The sequence below is a fragment of the Pezoporus flaviventris genome, unplaced genomic scaffold, assembly GCF_033815535.1.
Source record: "Pezoporus flaviventris isolate CSIRO_AGI_PZ_B2104156 unplaced genomic scaffold, CSIRO_AGI_Pfla_v1 ptg000002l, whole genome shotgun sequence".
In the NCBI taxonomy this organism is placed as follows: Eukaryota; Metazoa; Chordata; class Aves; order Psittaciformes; family Psittacidae; genus Pezoporus; species Pezoporus flaviventris.
Window position 1 is genome coordinate 83563344 of NW_026892550.1, and position 19491 is coordinate 83582834.

At 48.8% G+C, this 19491-nt stretch overlaps 1 protein-coding gene across 2 annotated transcripts in view; it reads right to left on the minus strand.

Annotated features, from left to right (window-relative positions):
• B4GALNT3 (beta-1,4-N-acetyl-galactosaminyltransferase 3) overlaps positions 1 to 17116 on the minus strand; it is a 66942-nt gene extending 49826 nt beyond the window's left edge. For both annotated transcript variants that reach the window (XM_061444788.1, XM_061444787.1), the window contains exon 1: positions 16698 to 17116. In XM_061444788.1, coding sequence (XP_061300772.1) covers positions 16698 to 16836 — 139 coding nt within the window. In that variant the 5' untranslated portion in view covers positions 16837 to 17116. The remainder of the gene's footprint in view (positions 1 to 16697) is intronic.
• Positions 17117 to 19491: the final 2375 nt, after the last annotated feature.

Genomic DNA, 19491 nt, shown 5'->3' on the forward strand with positions numbered 1-19491 from the left:
ATCTACTATGCTTATGAGAAAAAGCACTGATGCTGCAAGCCTCTGCCTTGTCCTCAGAGCAGAGCAGCTCCACTGGAACTGCCGAGGTGGCCAGGGCTAGGTAAGGGCTGTTGTGAGCATTTGCCACCAGCACAAGAGGTGGTTCAAAATCCTTCCTCCCCCAGTCACCACTTTGTCTTTCATTCTCTTTTTCATTCTTTCATTTTATTTGAAAATGTCTGCTCTGGGAGACCCCCGAGCACTGCCCAGGTCAAAGACCAGCGCAGCATCATTCACCTGAGCTGTGCTCCCCACAGGGACCTCTGACCTCAGACAAGCAATGGTTGACAAAAACTTTCCAGTAACCAAAGCCTTAAGTTGCCTTTACACTCAGAAATAGAGAAATACATTCAGATCAAACACCATGGGATATGGGGTCCTGCTCAGCCAGTTAATGAACCACCCAGGGAAACGGAGCCAGCTCACCCCACTCAAACCACTCCAGTTCTAGGGTCTGAAGACAAGAATTATAAGCAGTATCCAGACCTGCAGAGCCCAAGAAAGTCACCTCTGTGGATTTTAGCAACTTGACTTCTAGAACAGATCATAGAATTATAGAACAGTTGGGGCTGGAAAGGACCTTAATATCATCTAGTTCAACCATGCTGCCACGGATCTCAGCAGACCTTGTAAATGCCCAGCTCTGCAGGAGGAAGGCAGCAGAATATTGGGATGGTGGATTTTAAACAGACTGGTTGCAGAAGTGAATTTAGCACAAGAACACAGGTGCACCCTCCAAGCCATACTCCAGCCCTCCTTCCTTTGGCAATAAAATGCTGTCCCAGCTTCAGGGGAGCACCAGCCCTTTACCAGTGCCTTCTCTAGGGCAGTGAGGGAGCCTCCCTGCTACACAACACCTAAAGCACTTACTGCCACATAGCATCTTCCCAGCAGCTCTGTATCACCTTGGGCTGACAGCCTGCCTGGTGTGGACAGAGGAGCCCAGTGCTGCAGCTGGAAGGCAGGCTCTTCCTGGATAGCCTCAGACAACAAAGGCAGGCAATTTCAAGTGGCTGACTGATTAGAAATTAGTGTTTTTATCAGGAGTCAATGCCAAAACAGAGGTCAGCGAGGGTAAGAGAACATGGAAGAACAATTTCCCCCTCCCGCTCCTTAGTAAATGATTATTAAGAGCAAGGAGGTCCCTCTCATTGTTATCAGCATGTGCAGGAAAAAAGTGGTATTTCCATCACAGAACAGCATTTAGGGAAAAGACAAGTCCACCATCTCAGTCTTGTGGACTGGTGACACAACTTGCTGAAGCCCCTGGTCTCATCCATGCCAGTGCCCCACAGGGTCGCCCCAGCTCTAGCTCTGTAGTGCATTCCTGATGTCAGCACAGAGAGGCAGGAGCTGCCAGGAGTGCAGGATGAAATCTTGTACTAGACGACTTGCCAGATCTGTCTGAAGGAGAAAGAGCAGGACACAGCCACCTTCTTCCCAGCCTCCCGGTAAGTCTGTAGCTGGTGGTGCTTTCTTCACCTTGCTGGGTACCAGGCAACTAAATCCTTAGCAAAGGCAATAACCCTGGACTGTTCTACACAGAGTGCAGTTCCTCCTGCAGCTTCAGCTGGCATGTATTTCATATTTTGCTTTTCTTTACCCTTGCTAAAAATACCTTGATGTCCTACACACAGACATTCCTCACTCTACCTGGAGCAGGGAAAAGGAAAGGGAAGCCAGGCACTCACTTGAAAGCTTTGTTTCCTTCACTTCACCAGAATGAAACTGCAGAGCAGTGCTAGCAGGAGGCACCTGTGCCTGGAGCAGAGATGGGAGCAAGGATTGACCCTGCCAGTACCACATCTCCTCCAGTTCTTGGAGTTCTCTCCTTCCTATACACTCATTGTAATGGGGACCTGACAGAGGACTAGTACATGTTCTCTGTAGAAACAGAAGCCACATTCCAAAATAGCTGGTCACACCTAGCGAGCCATCCCAGCTGCTCCTGTTTCTCTGCTGTTTACAGGAAAAAGGGAATTTCACCTCCTTTTCAGCAGAAACAGTTGTCAGGCAGACCATGAACCTGTCTTCTTGTGTTTTTTTCCTTCTTTTTCAGTTGGCCCAGCCTTCCCCATGCACAGTGCCCACCAACCCTTGCTGAAAAATATAGAAATCTCAATGCAGACCTTGTTTATGTTTGCTCTGACCTTCATTAGGCTCAAGGGGATGCTCATTTTGCTCCACCACAGCCGTGGTATCCCTCAGACTGCCTCCTCCTGAGCTGTCAGGACGGATAACATGCAAACCGCACAGCAGTTGTCCCTGCAACTGCCACAGTTTGCCATTGTGCTGCCCTTGCACATACAGCAGACAGGTCTTTCCAAAGTCCATGGATAAAAGGAATAGGGTTTAGGGATTGGGTCCCCACCTCAGCTTCAACCCTCCACCTATTTCTTGCCCCGGGTTGTGCAATTCAGGCAAGTGCAATGAATGGGAAAGGTCAGAGGTGAAAACTGCATTCTCAGGGCCCAGACAAGTTCCTAATGCTGCATCACACGCTAGCAACATTGGTTCTTAAAAGACAAGGTAATGGCATGCCTGGGGCAGCCGAACCAGCAAGACCGTAGCGGCAGGGCAGGCTGGGTCCAACAGAAGAGTCACTAACGAAACAACAAGCTTTCCCCTTGCACTGAAGTCATTTGGAGACCAATTAATGCTTTTCCATTCATGGGCATTAAGTATCTCAACAGGATAAATAACAATTATCAACATCATTACTATAGAGGCTAACTGAGGCACAGGCTGCTGAAGCAGCTTGTTCTGAGGCCTCGTCTGCTCACCAGCAGAGACAGGGATGGCGCATTTCCCTGTTCACCCAAATTTGTGCTGTAACCACCAGGCCACAGCCCCTCCTGGAGCGCATCCTGCTGGTAGGCTGCCCTGTAATAGAGTTCACAAGTGCTCATTTAGGGTGGGCAGCTCCTGGGGGCAGCAAGGTCCTCAGCAGCTGGTTCTGGCGGGGTGGGAGCAGTGAATACACACTGGTTTTCTTACGGCAGCCAAAACCCCACATCTGCCCAGAAAACCTCTCCCTAAGCAGGGAGGTGCCTGCAGCTCTGCAGACATCCAGGAGCAAGAACTGGCCTCCCTGACTGTTTATCTGATATTCAAAGGGAGAGCGAGAATGAAACAGAGCTCCGAGAATCAGGATTTCCTACCATGGGCCAAGACCATCCTGGCAATACCCTACTATCCCCACTGCTTAAGCTTCCCCCGGGCAGGGCATCCCTACCCATCACATGGAGACCCCAGAGAAGCCAGCAGGCACGTTAGGCACTCTGCATGGAGAGATTTAAGACTGTTTTCCTCTCCCCCTCGCCAGACTCGCCTGGGTCAGACACAACCTTTGGCAAGAGAATTGCTCCCTGCTAATTTTAGCCTCCTGTTCTCCACCCAGGCAGCAGCAGCAGCTCAACCGCTATGGAAAGCTATGGGCAGCACTGATGTGAGGGCTGGAAGACACTGCCTTCAAATGGCTCATGCGGCCACACACTGCCAGCTAAATATAAACCCGTGGCAGGCAGGAGGGAACCACACTGAAGCAAATCCCTACCCTGGAGATGGAGCAAGGACAAACTGCAGCTCCCCAGGGGATATGATCCCAGACGCAGGCAGTGCTCACAGGACTTGCTCTCTGCCCAGAGGGATAATTTAGGATGCAAACTCGCAATAACGTGCCACATGTTTTACATACTTTTGGACAGATCTGGGGCTGGTGCACCTCAGACTCTAGTGCATCGTGCCAAGCAAGCACCACTTCACAAACACTACTCCTAAGAGAGCCTGATTTGGCTCCTTCCTCCAGTGGTCCCTTTTCCACCACACTGTTTACTCCAAGATAGTTAGCTAGGGGGGGGATGCCCTCACTGCAGAGCCTGATGGCTGTAACATCGCAGGCTTTACTGTGGGAGCTGGTGCTTGAGGTGGGAGTCGAGTGGGGTGAATTTTCTCCTGTGCCTGGATGCAAACTTGGGCTGTATCTCTGCAAACAACACCCAAGAGAAAAACCCCAAAAGAGCATGGAAAGAAAGACAGAAACGGAGCCCTGAGGATTATGAAAGGAGCAGCGGTAGCATGAAACTCATCAAATCCAGAGTTTCAGGATTAAATGTTACCCAACCATGGACCATAGGACTACGCACTAAACATCTTTTCATTGACTTTCCACTGTACCTAGAGAAAAGGGACTTTACATCCTTTGTAAATAGAGGGACATGTGAAAAACCCTGACCATATTTGCAAATCCTTTTTCTACAGTAACAACTGGCCAAGTGCTCAGCGCTTGCCAGACACCCACGATAAAACAGGCAACCACACGCTGCAAATCAAGCAGAGCACCTGCAGTACAGAGCACAATGCTCTACACAGGGAAATCAGATGTCTTCACAGACACTGACTGCAGTAGAAAGGCACTAATTTTCAAGGCACCAAATGCCCTTGTGATACCAAATACGTTCCTAACCATCTCAGTGGAGCTGCTTATGGTCCCCACCAGCTTCTGTAATTATTATCCCTGCATTTTCCTCCACCCCTTTCAAAACTTGGAGTCAGTGGTTTACTCTGTACCCTCCAAGTCCTTTCTACATCTCTTTTTGATCTCTGCATCCAAGACTATCAGTTCCATCCTCTCTGCTCCACTGAAATCCCAAGTATTTGCTTCTAATTTAGCCTTCAGTTCTTTCTCCTTAAGTCTTTTCCTCAGCTAAAGGAAAGTTAATGGCCCCTTAACGTTCTAGTGGCTTGTTTTCTGATCACTTCAGCACTCATCTCACTATGCCCTATTTTTGGCCACTTCATACTTCTGTTAAGTAATCCCTATCATCCTCATTTCCAATGCTGCCTCTTCTCTCACCCTGTCTTTCATTTGTCTTTTTTTCTCTACTTCTGCATGAGCTGCAAAACTTGCTGAAATATTTCTTTCCCTCTTTGACGTGCCTTTGTCAGATATCTAATTCAAACACAGAGTTACAAGAAAAAGGATTAAGTTTAGGGAAAACCCAACTTATCGTGCCATTTGGGAAGCACAGGGTTTTGGACAAAGCACTCAAGAAAGAGAGCACTGGAAGACCCAGAGTTAATTGGCAAAGCAATTACAATTTGCAAGGCAAAGGAAATCGGCTGCATGGCCGGAGCTGATGGAATGCAGACAGTGATTAGACAGTACAGACAAACTGAAATAATACTAGCCAGACTGAGGCAGGGGACAATGGGAGTTCAGAGAGGGAGTGCATCCCCCCTTGTCCCACCAGCACACATGAAAGACCCTCTTCCCACTGCAGCAAGTGGTGTGAGTCAGTGAGATGCATCTGGAAATGCCTCGTAAGACATGCAAGGAACAGCAGCATGTTCAGAGGAATCACAAGTGCTGCGCATGACTATGGGTCAGCTTTAGTATAGAATCATAGAATAGTTTGGGCTGGAAGGGACCTTCAGAGGTCATCTAGTCCAACCTGCTGCAATAAGCAGGAGTAGATCAGGTTGCTCAGAACCACATCCAGCCTGGCCTTGAATGTCTCCAGGGTTGGGGCACCCACCACCTCTCTGGGCAACCTGTGCCAGTATTTTACCACCCTCATTGTAAAGGATTTTTTCCTCACATCCAGCCTGAATCTCCCCTCTTTTAGTTTAAAACCATCACCCCTCATCCTGTCGCAACAGCCCCTGCTAAAAAGTATCTCCCAATCTTTCTTATAGATCCCTTTCAAGAACTGAAAGGCCACAATAAGGTTTCGCCAGAGTGTTCTCCAGCTGAACAACCCCAACTGTCTCAGCCTTTCCTCACAGAAGAGGTGCTCTCGCCCCCTGAGCAGCTTTGTGCCCTCCTCTGGACCCTCTCCAACAGTTCCACAACTTTCCTGTATTGAGGACTCCAGAGCTGGATGCAGTACTGCAGGTGGGGTCTCACCAGAGCAGAGCACAGGGGCAGGATCACCTCCCTTGTCCTGCTGGCCACGCTTCTTTGGATGCAGCCCAAGACATGATTGGCTTTCTGGGCTGCAAGTGCACACTGCTGGCTCATGTCCAATCTTTCATCTGCCAGTACTCCCAAGTCCTTCTACTCATGGGTACTCTGAATCTCTTCATCCCGCAGCCTGTGTTGATACCAGGGTTTTCTCTGACCCAGGTGCAGGACCTTGAACCTGGCCTTGTTGAACTTCATGAGGTTTGCATGGACCTACTTCTCAAGCTTGCCCAAGTCCCTCTGGATTGCACTCCATCCCTCAGGACTTCTTCAAAGTAACAGCAGAGAGGAAGATGAGTGTTCAGAGAGGGAGGGGAAAAGAACATGAAAGGCAGAGGCATTTATTAGCAATGGACTGAGTGCAGGTGAGCGGCAACAGAGAAGCTGCCAATGGATGAAAAGGCACAAGCAGGAAAAGCAAATTAATCCAGGCTGAATGCTGGTGTCTTAACCCCACTACTAGTGAGCAATACAGACAAGTAAGCGCCCGTGATCAGCTACAGCCAGTAACCGCAGGCAAAAGGAAAACACAGGTTACTAAGGTTAAAGTTTGTCAATGCCTCGTCTCACAAAACACGCCCAATTCCCTGAAGAGGCAGGACACCAAAACACCAGAGACGGAATTAGAATACATCTATCCAAGGATAAATGAGCTCCCAACATAGCACAACCTGGAACAGTACAACTGTCCTTCAACTCGCACACCTTACAAAGCTCTTCCTGTCCTCAGGAAGTGGCTGCAAAAGAGCTGGATCGGAAACATCCCCGGGAACTGGTGGTGGAGCTGGAGCAGCCAAGGCTCCTGGGCACAAAGAGGTGATGAAACAACCCCTGCCTTGCTCCTCCTCACACAAACCTGACTGCTTAGGCCCTGAAGAATTCAACACCTTTATAAAGAGGGTTTTGCCCCTGCCTGTGAGGGGTTAGGAGAACAAGGGTTGATACCAAATCACTTCCGGTGCTTGCATCTGGTGGTAGAGACAAACCAAGCATCAGCTTGACAAAACCTTTTTACACAGACCACCATTTGGGCTGTGTTTGGCACTGAAGCGCTTTCTAGGACCAATATGAATTTAGATCCATGCAGGTGTTTACTTCAGGCAGGGGGACAGTCCTAGAGGATCATCACTCAAGGCTTGGGAAAAGCTAGACCTGCTGGGTTGAAGCAAGAGAGGTCTACGTAACCAGTGTAATGAAAATTACAAGCTACGAGGTGAAGCAGCTGGAAGCAGTAATGCTGAGGCTGCTGTTAGGATGCGGGTCTCAAAATCAGCAGGAAGAGACACAACAATTCTTGGAGTAGTGAATTGTATGAGAGAAATTATAAATGCTCAAAAAATGTCCTTCAGATCTAAAGCACCCTGCAAGCACAGGGCTTGAGTTTCAGCAGAGAAACTGAGAAAGAAATGATGCAGGCTTAGTGTTTTGAGAATAAACAATAATTCAGTGATCCACAGCCGACATATCAGCTGGTTTCGCTGTACAAGCCTGCTTTGCAAACTGAATATAAGCCTAAGGAAGAGATGGTGATCGCGCACAGCAGCGTGTTACACCATTCCTTGTCTCACAGACTCATAGAATGGCCTGGGTGGGAAGGGACCTTTAAAAATCACCTAGTCCAACCCCCTGCCATGGACAGGGGCACCTCACACTAGACCAGGTTGCTCCAAAACCTGTCCAGCCTGGCCTTGAGCACTGCCTGGGATGAGGCAGCCACAGCTTCTATGGGCAACCTGTGCCAGTGCCTCACCACCCTCATGACCAGAGGCAGTTCCCTCAGTCTGTCCTTGTGGGGACTGCCCTACACCTCCCTCCCCTTACGTGCCCTAGGTTCCAACCCTCTCTTCATCCTGTGCCTGGGCTTGCCTGCAGGAGATGATGACCACAGGGCTCCAGGAGGGTAAGGGCTCCTCAGTGATAATTCCCCCCAATCCAACTCCCTGCAAGAAACTCATTTCCCCGTGCTCAACACTGGCTGTGAAGGGATGAAGCATCCAAACATCCCACCAACAGGAAAAGGAGGCACAGACAGCCTGCATAAGACATACCAGCATTCCTCAGTGTCACTGTTGATTGCCAAGTGTTGTATGGGCCTTTCTTTCCTTTCCCAATTGGAAAGGTGTAGAGGTTCCATCTCTTCTGCATGGAGCCCCAATAGAGGCGGTTGGGTAGAGCCTGGCATCCCTGGGGCTGCTGTGGTGGCACAACACAAAGAGTCTGTTGGAAGCCAGCAAGGGAGATCTGCGGGGCCTGCAGATGGCAGGGTTTCTTTCCACTCCAAGGTTCACCTTTGCTCTATTCTCTAGTTTTAAGGACAAACTTTCTCACTGCTATCCTCTCCTCTCCCCCCAGTAATAAAGAGACAACATAGGACCTGGGAAAGACTTTAATAACGTGTTCTTTCTTAACACCTTGGCTTAGGTGCTATTTTGAATTTCTAAGTAGATGCAACTACTCTCTCCCATGGGTAGGAGAGTACAGACTGTGTCATGACTGCTGTTCACAAAACTCCCTCTGAAATAGACATGCATTTATGTTTTCAAGACATAGCAATCGCATAATGAGACTTGTTATATTTACTCCTTATGTTAGGCAGGCCATTTATTTTCAAGGTACCCCTCTGGAAATTACAGTTCAGTCAGGTTGTACAGGAAATCTTGATTTTGGCAGATTCCTGGTTTATTTTGCATTTTTGATTGAAAACAAATAAAACCCTCCCAGCTGGCCTGCTTACAACAAAACATGGACTGTGGCAGCTGATGCTGGGTGAGCTGCCACAGCAGGTAATTGAGGCTATTAGTACAGGGTGGTCTGGACAGGCTATTCTCAGCCAGTTGTGGACTTGGTTCTGCAGCTGAGATGGGGTTAACAGCACCCAGACATGACTACTGCAAATTTACAGAAAATAACATTACAAAACATAAATAAAGCTAATTTAGGAAGTGAAGTATTTACGAGAAGGGCTGGAGATATCGTAACCAGGCTTAAATGAACAGCAGCACTGAGGAAGCTGTCAGGGTTGCCAACACCAAATATACGGGCCAAGTCAAACAGCCCACGCTAATGACATGGAAATAAGTGGCCTCTTGAAGCAAGGCAGAAACAGATTTATTTAGAATGGCAGGAAAAAATACATGTATCATTAATGTAAATTATCCACACTTCAGCAGAGCTCTACTAGGCAGTTCTGCAGCCTAGCAGGTGATGATGCAGATCAGATACTTTTACTGGTTAATGGACTACAATAATATCTGACAATAAACTACTGTTTAGTGTGCATGAATGTACACAACTTCAGTGAAACACAGGCCTGCTTATAAGCCTACTAGTTCCTAAGACAATGAAGGGGGCTAGCGGAAAAGAAAGATAGAAGATAAATCATTCCTGTTATAGAAGGCCCCATAGTCAAGTCTTTGATCCGTATGCAGTGCTTTTACATTGTTGGGTAGCACTGGCTGTCAATGCTCATATTTGGCTCAACTGGAAAAACACCTCCAAGAATATTTAGACTGTCTGAAATCAACATCAAGGTCACTGAGATGGAAACCAGGAAGCAAGAAAACCCCTGTGGATGATATAAAGGCCTGAGACTTACCATTTGCATCTCTGATGGAAAACAGTGACACAGAAAAGCAGGAATAGAACAAGATAGAATACTTTAGCCACCTAAGGGTATCAGGTAGACTTACAAAGTAAAGTAATAGGTGATAGCTTTTCCAGCTTCTAGAAACAAGGGGGATAAGAAGCCACATTGACCTATTTTTCCTCAAAAAAACCTCAAATTAGAAATATTCACAGAATGCTGGAATAACTGAGCCTTAGGAGATTATAAAATCAAAATTAGTGACCTTTTGCACTGATGCGCAAGACAACCCAACAATCTTTGGATAGCCTGAAATAATCCAACATCCCCAAACTGATTGAATATCATTATTATGTGTAGGTGAGCAAAATTCTTTATTATGTCAACACAAATTATTGTTCTGAGATGTTTCTGGAGAAGAAAGTTGATTTACTTAACAGCAACATTGCGCCAGACCATCTTAGCATCTCAAAGTGTAGGGGACTCTCTCCAGATGGGGAATATTAAAGCCTTTGTGCTTTGGCAAGGGAGAGTCTCAGGGAAACATAAGTACAGAGGAGCTCTGGTCAAGATCCTAGTGCATTTTGGTTTGGCTGATTACACACACAGACTATGAATTTCTAACATCATGAAAAGCATAAGTGACTAAGTACCAGGTTCACATCTGTTTCCACCCAAGGCTTTACAGGGATCTTTCTTAAATCTCACACCACATCTAAATAAGACAGCTTATTTCCTTTTCTGTAAAGCCCTTCTCAACTGTTACTACTGCAAGCCTGAAAAAAGCAACTGGACTGGGAAGTGATTCGAAAAGGGAACATCAAAGCATAGCTAGAACAAATAGGAAAGGAAACTCAAAGCATAACAAAATATATAACCCCATCAGTTCTTGGTACTATCATTGTAAGCACTGGTGAAAGAACCCCATCATCACTGCCATGACCTACAAAGCAACCTCTCTCCCCAGGAAAACATCCTGCCTTCTGCCATATTGCAGATGTCAGTAATTCCAAGCTGCCAGATGAAAGGCAACGTCCATTATCTCTCCCAGCACCGCTCTTCCTTAACATCTGCCTGAACTTGCGGGCAAGAGAAGGCAGAGCCTTCACGTTACTACACCATATGCAGAAACACACCTCCAGAAGACAATAGTGTTCCTCTGCCAACCCCACAGCAGGGAGGAAGGAGATGCACTGGAGGGCACTGCTCCATGAGATTCAAGTGATCCTAACCCAGTCTGACTCAAGACAGGAAGGTGTGGTGCAGGAATACATCCTGTGTTGGCACAGCACCACACAAGTCTGTCACAGGTAACGTGTATATGAATGCGTGTTGCAAGAGTTTATTTATAATGATAATGTGTGATCTTTGCAAATGATTTGGGAGCCAGAAAATGTATGGGCCAAGTTCCAAGAAAACGAACACTTGCAACTCCTAACTCGGTGCTGCTCCACAAAAAAAGTTACTTGGTGCCAAATCCCTACCTCACTTCATGCCAAGAGGTGAAAAAAGCCAGGTTCACAGACTACCTGTAGCACTTGCCCCAGCAGCAGTGAAAGGATACACTCACCCAGGACAAGTATGGCACAGCTAGCATGAGGTCCAGGCACCTCCTGGCTACGGTGTCAATGAACCTCATTGCATCCAAATTGCTCTCAGGGGTTTCCCCGCTAAGTCGGCGATAGCAGTCTGTGCTGTGAACATGGGCCTGGGGATACCAACTTACTTCACATGCACCATTGCAAAGCAAGATGTGCCAGCACTTCTCATCATCCTCCAGGGAGACTGAACTGCCCACCTGGAAGTGAAAACTCTGCGGCACTGCAGTGCCCATCCTTCTCCTCACAGCTATAGCAGCCCACCATGTGCTGTGGGGAGCAGTGTTGCTTGGCATGGGGAGCTGCGGATGAAGGTCTCACTAGTGTCTCTAAAAGCACAGCAATATTATACTCACGCTGCATGGCACAGATGTTACCCTGCTTCCCACACTTGTCTTCAGTCAGGAAGAGGTGCTTTGTGGGTGATACCTAGTTTAACTTTTCTTCTGGGTTAACAGTTTCCACAGAGAAGAAACAGATACTTCAGCCACCACTGCAAAGCCACATGGTCCAATCTCTCCCTATGGGCACGGAGTAACCTTTGGTGCAATTAGCTATGCAAAGGAGCGATACTCTGCATGTAGAGGCAAGTCACCTTGTGTGTGTGCGATTGCCAAAGTCAGCCTGTGTGCATGTGAATGAACCTGCATTATGTAGGTGTGCTCACCCCGATGCATAGCTGCTTCTGAAGGTGCCTGGGGAAGGAGGCTAGAGAAGGAAGCTGATGCATTAAATCAAACGAGCAACTTCAGCTTTCTGCCAGCTGTTTTTCTCATACAAACACAAGCACCTGCCCATTCACACCAACACTTGGGTCAGTTTTAAAGCCATTTGTAGTGCTGCTTTGTAGTGGCCTGGATTCCCGAATATCAGAGAGCTCACCATGGTGGGATTGGGGTAAGAAACCAGTTTTCTGAGGAAGGAAAGGGACACTAAAGATGTACATACTGGGGAGGTAGAGGCCTTGCCATAAGGACTTTTTTTATTTGCACATCTATGATCTCTGGTTTCTTCCAAACACCTCCCTTTTCTCACTTCAGAGAGTGGGACTGCACACTGCTGAGTTAGAAAAGCAGCAGGCTGAGACACCAGAAACGAGACAGAACCACTCATCACAACCCAAGACAGGAAAATAACATACTCCCAGTGTTATTTACACACAACAATAAAAAGTGGAAGAACAGGGGTAGGCTGAAGCAGACAGGGGAGGGAGGTTGAAGAAGGGCCCCTGATCCCTTGCTCTTGCAAGCTGCACCTCCAGCAATCTAATCTAACGCTGCACACCCTGCTTGTGCCTGGCTGAGTGTGGTGCTCCCACCTGCAATAAAGGAAACTGGTGCAAGTGATTCAGCTTCCAAAGACACCATGGTCCTTACAGCAAAAAAAGGCAGAGTCTGCACAGCAATAGCTGGGAATGACCCCACCTCCAAGTTTCTTCAAGGACTGGGGTTTGCTTTTACTGTGTTGACACAGGCCTTAAAGCAAAGGGGGACCGCTGTACATCCTCCTTGCCTGCAAGCACAGCTCACTGATGCCAGCCTTGTTCCCTCAGTCATACCTTTCTGCATGGGTGGGCAAGATGAGGCACTTTTGGGCACAGAAGAGAAAAGCAGAGGTAGAGGGAGGAGGTTCCCTGACCCACCAGCCTTTCCATCCAAGCAGACCATGGCAGCAGCTCCGGGAACAGGCAGTGCCTGGGGGTGGGGGTCTTTCCTGGAGATCTGTCCCTGCCATTGCCTCTTCTAGCCGTGCTGCCAAGCCAACAGCTTTAGGCAGTAAAGGCAGGGTGCAGGATGTGCTCACCAGACCTGGCTGTTCTGTGCTTTACTGGCATTATCTCCCTCTCCAACACCTCATTCACTCTTCAAATGGGAAAGGTTCCCTGTCTCCAGCATTCATTTGCAGGAGCAAAGTGTGCTGTGTAGCAGTTACTAAAGATGAGAAAAACATTTCTACTGGAGACCCCACTGCACAGAGGTTAGTGCCTGTCAGCAGCAGGAGAAAACAGGCTGCCTCCAGCTCCTTGGGTGTCTTGGCAGGGAGGCAGTGTCCTGCCCGTTACAGCTTGTTTTGGATGACAACAGGCCACGTTTCATGTGAGGAGAGTGATGCCCATCTTCAGTTCGTATCAGCCTGCTTGTTTTTCTTCGCTCAGCTGTAAACACGTCAAAGATCCCTATAAATGCCTATTGGGCCGCAAGTCAGACAAATATGCTTAATTAAAGAGAACAAGGCAAGCCCCACAAGAACTGGAACAGGAACACCCATAAGAGACACAGTCCTGCCAGCAAGGCTCCCTGGGAAGAGTATGTAAGGAATACCTTGATGCAGTCACATCACAAGAAAAAACGTAACTTGTTTTCTTTTTGCCAGCCCAACTGCTCACTTCAGCATCACCTTCAAAGGAAAGCTGTCACTTGTGAGAGCCCATACTATTATCTGGCCCTGTCCAGCCCATCCCAACCATCCCCAGTGGCTAGAAAAAGGCCTAGATCACTTAAGCACATGCGAATCCCAACACGTGGTATACCTAGCATGAATTCTGCACCTCAGGCTGCTCCCTCAACCTTTGAGTTCAATGTTATAGCAAAATGAGCTTCACACCCATAGACTTCCCCAGTGTATGGTGATGCAGCACCATGGAAACCAATGGGTACCAACAGTTACAGCATATTCTCCTAGGCCCCTTATTCTCTTTCATTCAAACTTACTTATATGCTTAACTTTGTTCCATAGCAGAGCTGCACATACATCAAGGGAAGACAGTCAAGGCCCCAAGTTTTAAGCATCCCTTACTCAAAGTCCCATACCCTGGCCACCTGACATTTGGTTCCTCTGCCACACACTGATCTGGTGAGGGAAGTGGAGCAGAAAGCTGGGGAGCATCCATTATGCCTCAAGACTTGCTCTAAAGCACTGGTCCAGGAGCAGGGGTGGCATGGGGGCATCACAGTGCTTGTGCTTCATCCCATTGGGTGGCTGAGAGGAAAGTGAGTACTTTCTGTGCCACCCTAAGCCTTCCAAGAGGAGGGCTCATGTCTCTGGAAAAAGAAAACATACTTGGCTTTCCATACCCAGGCTGTTCTACAAAGAGCTTTTAGGGAGGCAAGAAGAAATTGTGTTACGGACATAGGAGATGGAAACCGTGATCTCCTGTAGATCTCCCAAGCCCAGCAGCTATTCAGCTTCTGACCACAATGGATGGAGCCTCTTCACCTTTTGCCCAGAAAAATTACCCAATAAATAGGTGCTGTGTTTTGTCAAGACTAACTGCTGAGGCTGTTGCATCAGGTACGTCAAGGTGGTAGCTCTTGGTTGGTTCCAGGTGTGACTCACCGTATGGTTCCCACTTGGGGCATGCAGCAGACAACAGTGCAGAAATGAGAGGGGGAAAATATTAATTGCTCAGGGAGTCACTCCCTCCTGCACCATCTCCCTGAGATCTCTGGAAAGAGTCACCACGTGGAGTCAGAAACACAGCTGCCCCAGTCTCCAGGGAAGAAAACATGACTTAGTGTTAACAGCCAAAGGAAAACAAACACTATTTGTCTTTCACTCCAACTTCTGATTTCTCTTAAAACAAAACAGGCTCTTAGAGGTACTGGGGCAAGAAGAAGGGTGGAGAGGGTCAAAGATTAACCTTCCTCCTGTTGGCAGGCTCCAGGATACTGGCCAGAAGGACAGGAAAACATGATGCTGAGTGCCCAGAGTGCCCTTAGAGCCTCAGCTCTCTGGGCACGCTGCTCTCCCTTCGTGATGCTGCAGAGCTGCCTGCCAGAGGGTTTCACCCTCCCACCCTCTCCAGCAGCATTTAAATGTTTTCCACATGCAATGAGCAGCAACGTCACTGGTGGATTTGGGGGAATCTGGACTCTTACATAGTTGAACTTTAATATAATGTAATTATTTTCCTCATGTTCTGTTTTAGTTGGTAGCGACCGTAGTCATGTCACTGTTTCCAGTTTCAGTCTTAAAGCAGGATGACTTTTATAACAGAGATGTAAAAACAACCCCATCTAAAACCAAAGAGGAAGAACTCAATTCATAAGAAAAGTCATCTGCTCCTGCACATCTCTTCTGTCCTCATGCTCTCTGCCTGTTTTTCTCTCATCTCCTCCCTCTCCCTTTGCATTGCTGGCAGTGAAAGGTCAGCTGGATGTCTCCAAACACCTGACTCAGCCCCTCATATCTCCTTATAACCACTGTTTAGAATACCTCCATGTGGTTTGGTTTCTTCCTTTGATGCACCACACAAGTCCACTACATATCTCTACAGCCTTCTCTAAGTATCTCCAGGTGGTACTGGTAAAGTGGCGTTCACTAAGAAGTTTGCATGAAAGGTGTAATGGCAAGTAGAGTCATGATGCAACCCATCTTCTCATGTCCCAGCTAATTCCACCAGGCACAAAAAGTGGATTATAACTAGAGGATTTATCCTAGCCAAAGAAATCAGATCTCTTACGCTGCTGGAACAATAAACCTGGTTTTAGCCGTAACAGCACATATAATACAGAACAAATGGATAAGCTGAAGTACTGTAATGGACTTTGTGGGAGTAAATGTTCATGGAGCAACTTGCACAACCAGGGTCTAAAGCTTTATGACTGAAACCAAGATGGACTCATGGCACTAAGAATCAGGGGGCTTATAATGTGTAATGAAGGGACCAAGATACAGAAAAGCATTAACAGTTAAATGGTTGTGTGCATTTGACAAACTATTATAAAATTAGACTGGCACCAAGCACTGATATTTAAAAACAGCAGCAACAACATCATGGGATTTTACAAAACTTTGGGCCATTCAAAACTTTCCTGTAAATGAAAAATAGAAGAGAAGCATAAACCCCCGCATGACACGCATAGAAATAACTGGCTTCCTCTACTTTGCGGGAAAAAAAAAGCAGCTAACTGATGGTGCACTTAGCACCATCCCTGCTGTGCTCCTTGAAGTCTGCACGGAATGAACTCGTTACTAGGCGAGTGGCGCACATCTCCAGGGTATGCATTCCCTCCTCGTTTGCATACACTTCTTCTCTCACCAAAGCCGTATTCAAAGCATCTCTGCTGCCTTCCAGGTTTGCACTAGAGCACCAAGGACAAGAGGCACTCAAAGCCGTGACTCCGGGCACAACAGTTTCAGCAAGGTCACGTTTTGACAGGTCTCTTGACAGAGCGGAGGGGAGACCCCACCGGCGAAAGGCACAGAAGTGAAACCCCCTAACACTCATCCCCTTCCCGAGGAACAAAACCCACCTCCGTCCCCGACGGCTCCCCAGGAAGCGGCTCTCCGCCGGCCAGCACCGCTCGGCCGCTCACTGCCGCAGCCGGCAGCACTCCCCGCGTCGCCCCTCGCCGGCCTGGGACCGGGGCACCGCTCCAGGCTCCCGAGCGGACGGAGCGCCGGGGGGAGCCCAGGGCCGCGCCGGGCTGCGAGGGACAGAACGCGACGGGACGGCCCCCGCCCTGCCTTCCCCTCCCCGCCTCCCCCGGCGCCCCGCAGGGTAACTCACTGCGGTCCGGGAGAGCCCCGCCGCTGCCGCTCGCCGCCACCAGCTCCAGGTAAACGGCCCAGAGCCCCAGAGCCAGCGCGGCCAGGGCCAGCAGCACCCGGCGCCGCCGCCGCAGCCGCGCCAGCAGCCGGCCCCGCATGGCGCTGCTTAGAGCGCCCGACCCCCGCCGCCCCGGGGCATGCTCCCGCCACCGCACGGGCACCGCAAGGCGCTGCCGCGGACCCCTTCCCCCGCGGGGCGGGCCCAGGTGCGGGGCGGTGCCGCGCCCCCGCGGGGGCAGCTCCCGGCCGCGCTCTGCCACCGCCTCCCGCACCTGCCTCCGCCCCGCGGGGGCCGAGCTCAGGCTCCGGGGCTGCCCCGGCACCGATCCTCACTCCGGCCGCTCTAGGGGCTGGCGGGCGCTGCGACGGGAGCTGGAGCGGGAGACGGAACCGTCCCTGAGCGCGCTGTGGGGCCCGCGCTGCCACAGATCTCCGCTCCTGCCGTAGGCGACAGGAAAGCGGCTTCTGTGGCGGAGGAGGCAGGCGCGCTGTCCCGGCTCCAAGTCCTCCTCAAAGCCGGTTTTCGTAGCGCTGGGAGCGTTGGTGGATCCCTCGGGTGAGAGGACGGGTGATGGTAACTCCTGTGCACAGAGGGAAGGAGCGGGGCGATTCAAATTCACACGGTGACACACAGCTGAATCTAAGTGTTTTCACCTGGTGCAACAAGTGTGTTTGCTTCAAAGTGCTCTGTTCAGTCAGGAGGAAAAGGTCACATGAAGCCTCCAAATGTGCTTTCAGATGCAGCTGGCTAGATGTGATGTTACACTGTTCAGACCCAGCAGAGAGAGAATGTTGGAGACCGCCATAAAGACCAGGATGCTCCTTGAGTGTGCTTACGGTATCCATTCCGTATCTCAATCACACTTTCAAAGTGACTCTCCCAGCCCTCCATGCTGATGGAGGGTTCACATCGTCAAGCCCTCTCAGAGGATGCAGGCTGGATTCCTCCTGGGTGAAAGAAAACTGGATGATGCTGCCTAGGATACAGGATTGCATCCACCTGGGGAGCTGATCCCGAGCAACAGTCTCTTCCCAAACATGCATGGTGCATGGCACCAAGCACTTCCCTTCATAGCAAAGGGCTTTAGGAAAGGTGCCAGAGGCCTTGTGAATGGCATGGCGGGCCACAGTGGAGTGGCACAAGCCCCAGCAGGGACAGGCTAGCATTGGCAGGGTGCTGGCATCCTAAGTGGTACATGGCCAGGGGCAGAAGCTACATTGGCAGTCCCTGGCGTGAACTGCCAAATACTGTGTTCACAGTGCTCTAGAACCCCTGGGATTACCTGTCACACATGGGGAGGGGGAGACAGACAATAGGCTTCCTTTTTCTGGACATCTCACAAAGGTTTCAGATCCATCTCCCTACAAACTTTGTGTTGGGAAGACTTTTCTTACTTTGTAAAAGTGCATTTGGAGAACGTTATAACTTCACTGTGGAGGTGTAAAGACATGATGTTTCTCAAGAGTGGAACAAATCCCACAGCAGAGGAGGCTGGAGAGCAACTCTGCCCTTGGGCTCTGGAGGGACAAAGTCCTTTCTGCAGCTTTCCAGGATGCAACACTTGCATTCCTCCTTCTTGGGGCTGCAGGTGGCACCAACCCATGCTTGAATCATGGGGCTACTTCCTCTGGTGCAAACAGAAAAGAATGACAATACCCCGCCAACACTGGCATCCATATGGCTAAAAACTTGAAGGCCAGTGGAGTGTTGGTTTGGGTTTTTTTCCAGCATGAGAGAAATAAACCAAGATTTTCACATTTGTTAAAAGAAAAAGGGGGGTTAAAATGCTAGGAAAACGTGTAATAAATACAGATCTAAGTGAAGCTTCATTTGCCATTTCAAGAATGAGAATTGAAATGATGTATTGTTAGTGGGAAGTCATCTGCATTTTTTAATGGACAACCTTAAGTTTGCAAAATGACAACTGCACTTTGTGGAAACTGTTGCACATTAAAATAAGTAAGCACATTTTTCTTTGTGAACATGGCACTAAAATAGGGGGAAGGGGAGAGTGAAATTGTAGGCTAACAGGTAGTAATGTTGTCTTGTAAAGGAACATCTTTTTCCTGATAGATCTATGCTATGATGAAGTTATAAAAAAGCTGTTGTCTCTGGAGAAAAAGCTTGAGAAAGTGTGGCATGTTAATCTCTCTCTCATGATATAGTTACAGTAGAACAATATTAAGGAACAAAACTGATCTGGATGTGTAATAAATAGTGAAAGGAGGAATCTGAATAGCCTTACACTGTAAAATAACTTATTTTGGACCACTTACTCATTGTAGAAAGCACTAATGCCCAGAAGTAAGATTATCACTTACAGCACTGTTTTAAAAACCTCAAAGATAAATGCTTTTACCCCAATTCTTGTATTCCGAGTTTCTCAAGTGCCTCACCACACGAGCGCGTGCCCAGACTTCCACATCTCTCATCTCTCTGGGTGCAATACGGCAGGAGCTGGAAACTATGGCTTGTAATAATAATCCCATATGCTGGAGTCAGCCCCCTCAGGGAGGGGGGCAGGAAGGGAGCCGGAAGCAGGCGGTGGAGAAGCCTGGCCTGTGTCACATTCCACTGACCCAGCCGGCAGTGCTGATGGCCCTGACGGACCATCCCAGAACACTGGGCAGAGGGCTTCTTCCTTCAGAATGCACCTCTCCTGGCCTACCCCAAATACCTGCTTCAAAGAAAGTGCCGATTTGCCCCATGAGCCAACTGGAGTAATCTGTGCTTTATTTGGGTTGTTTATTTT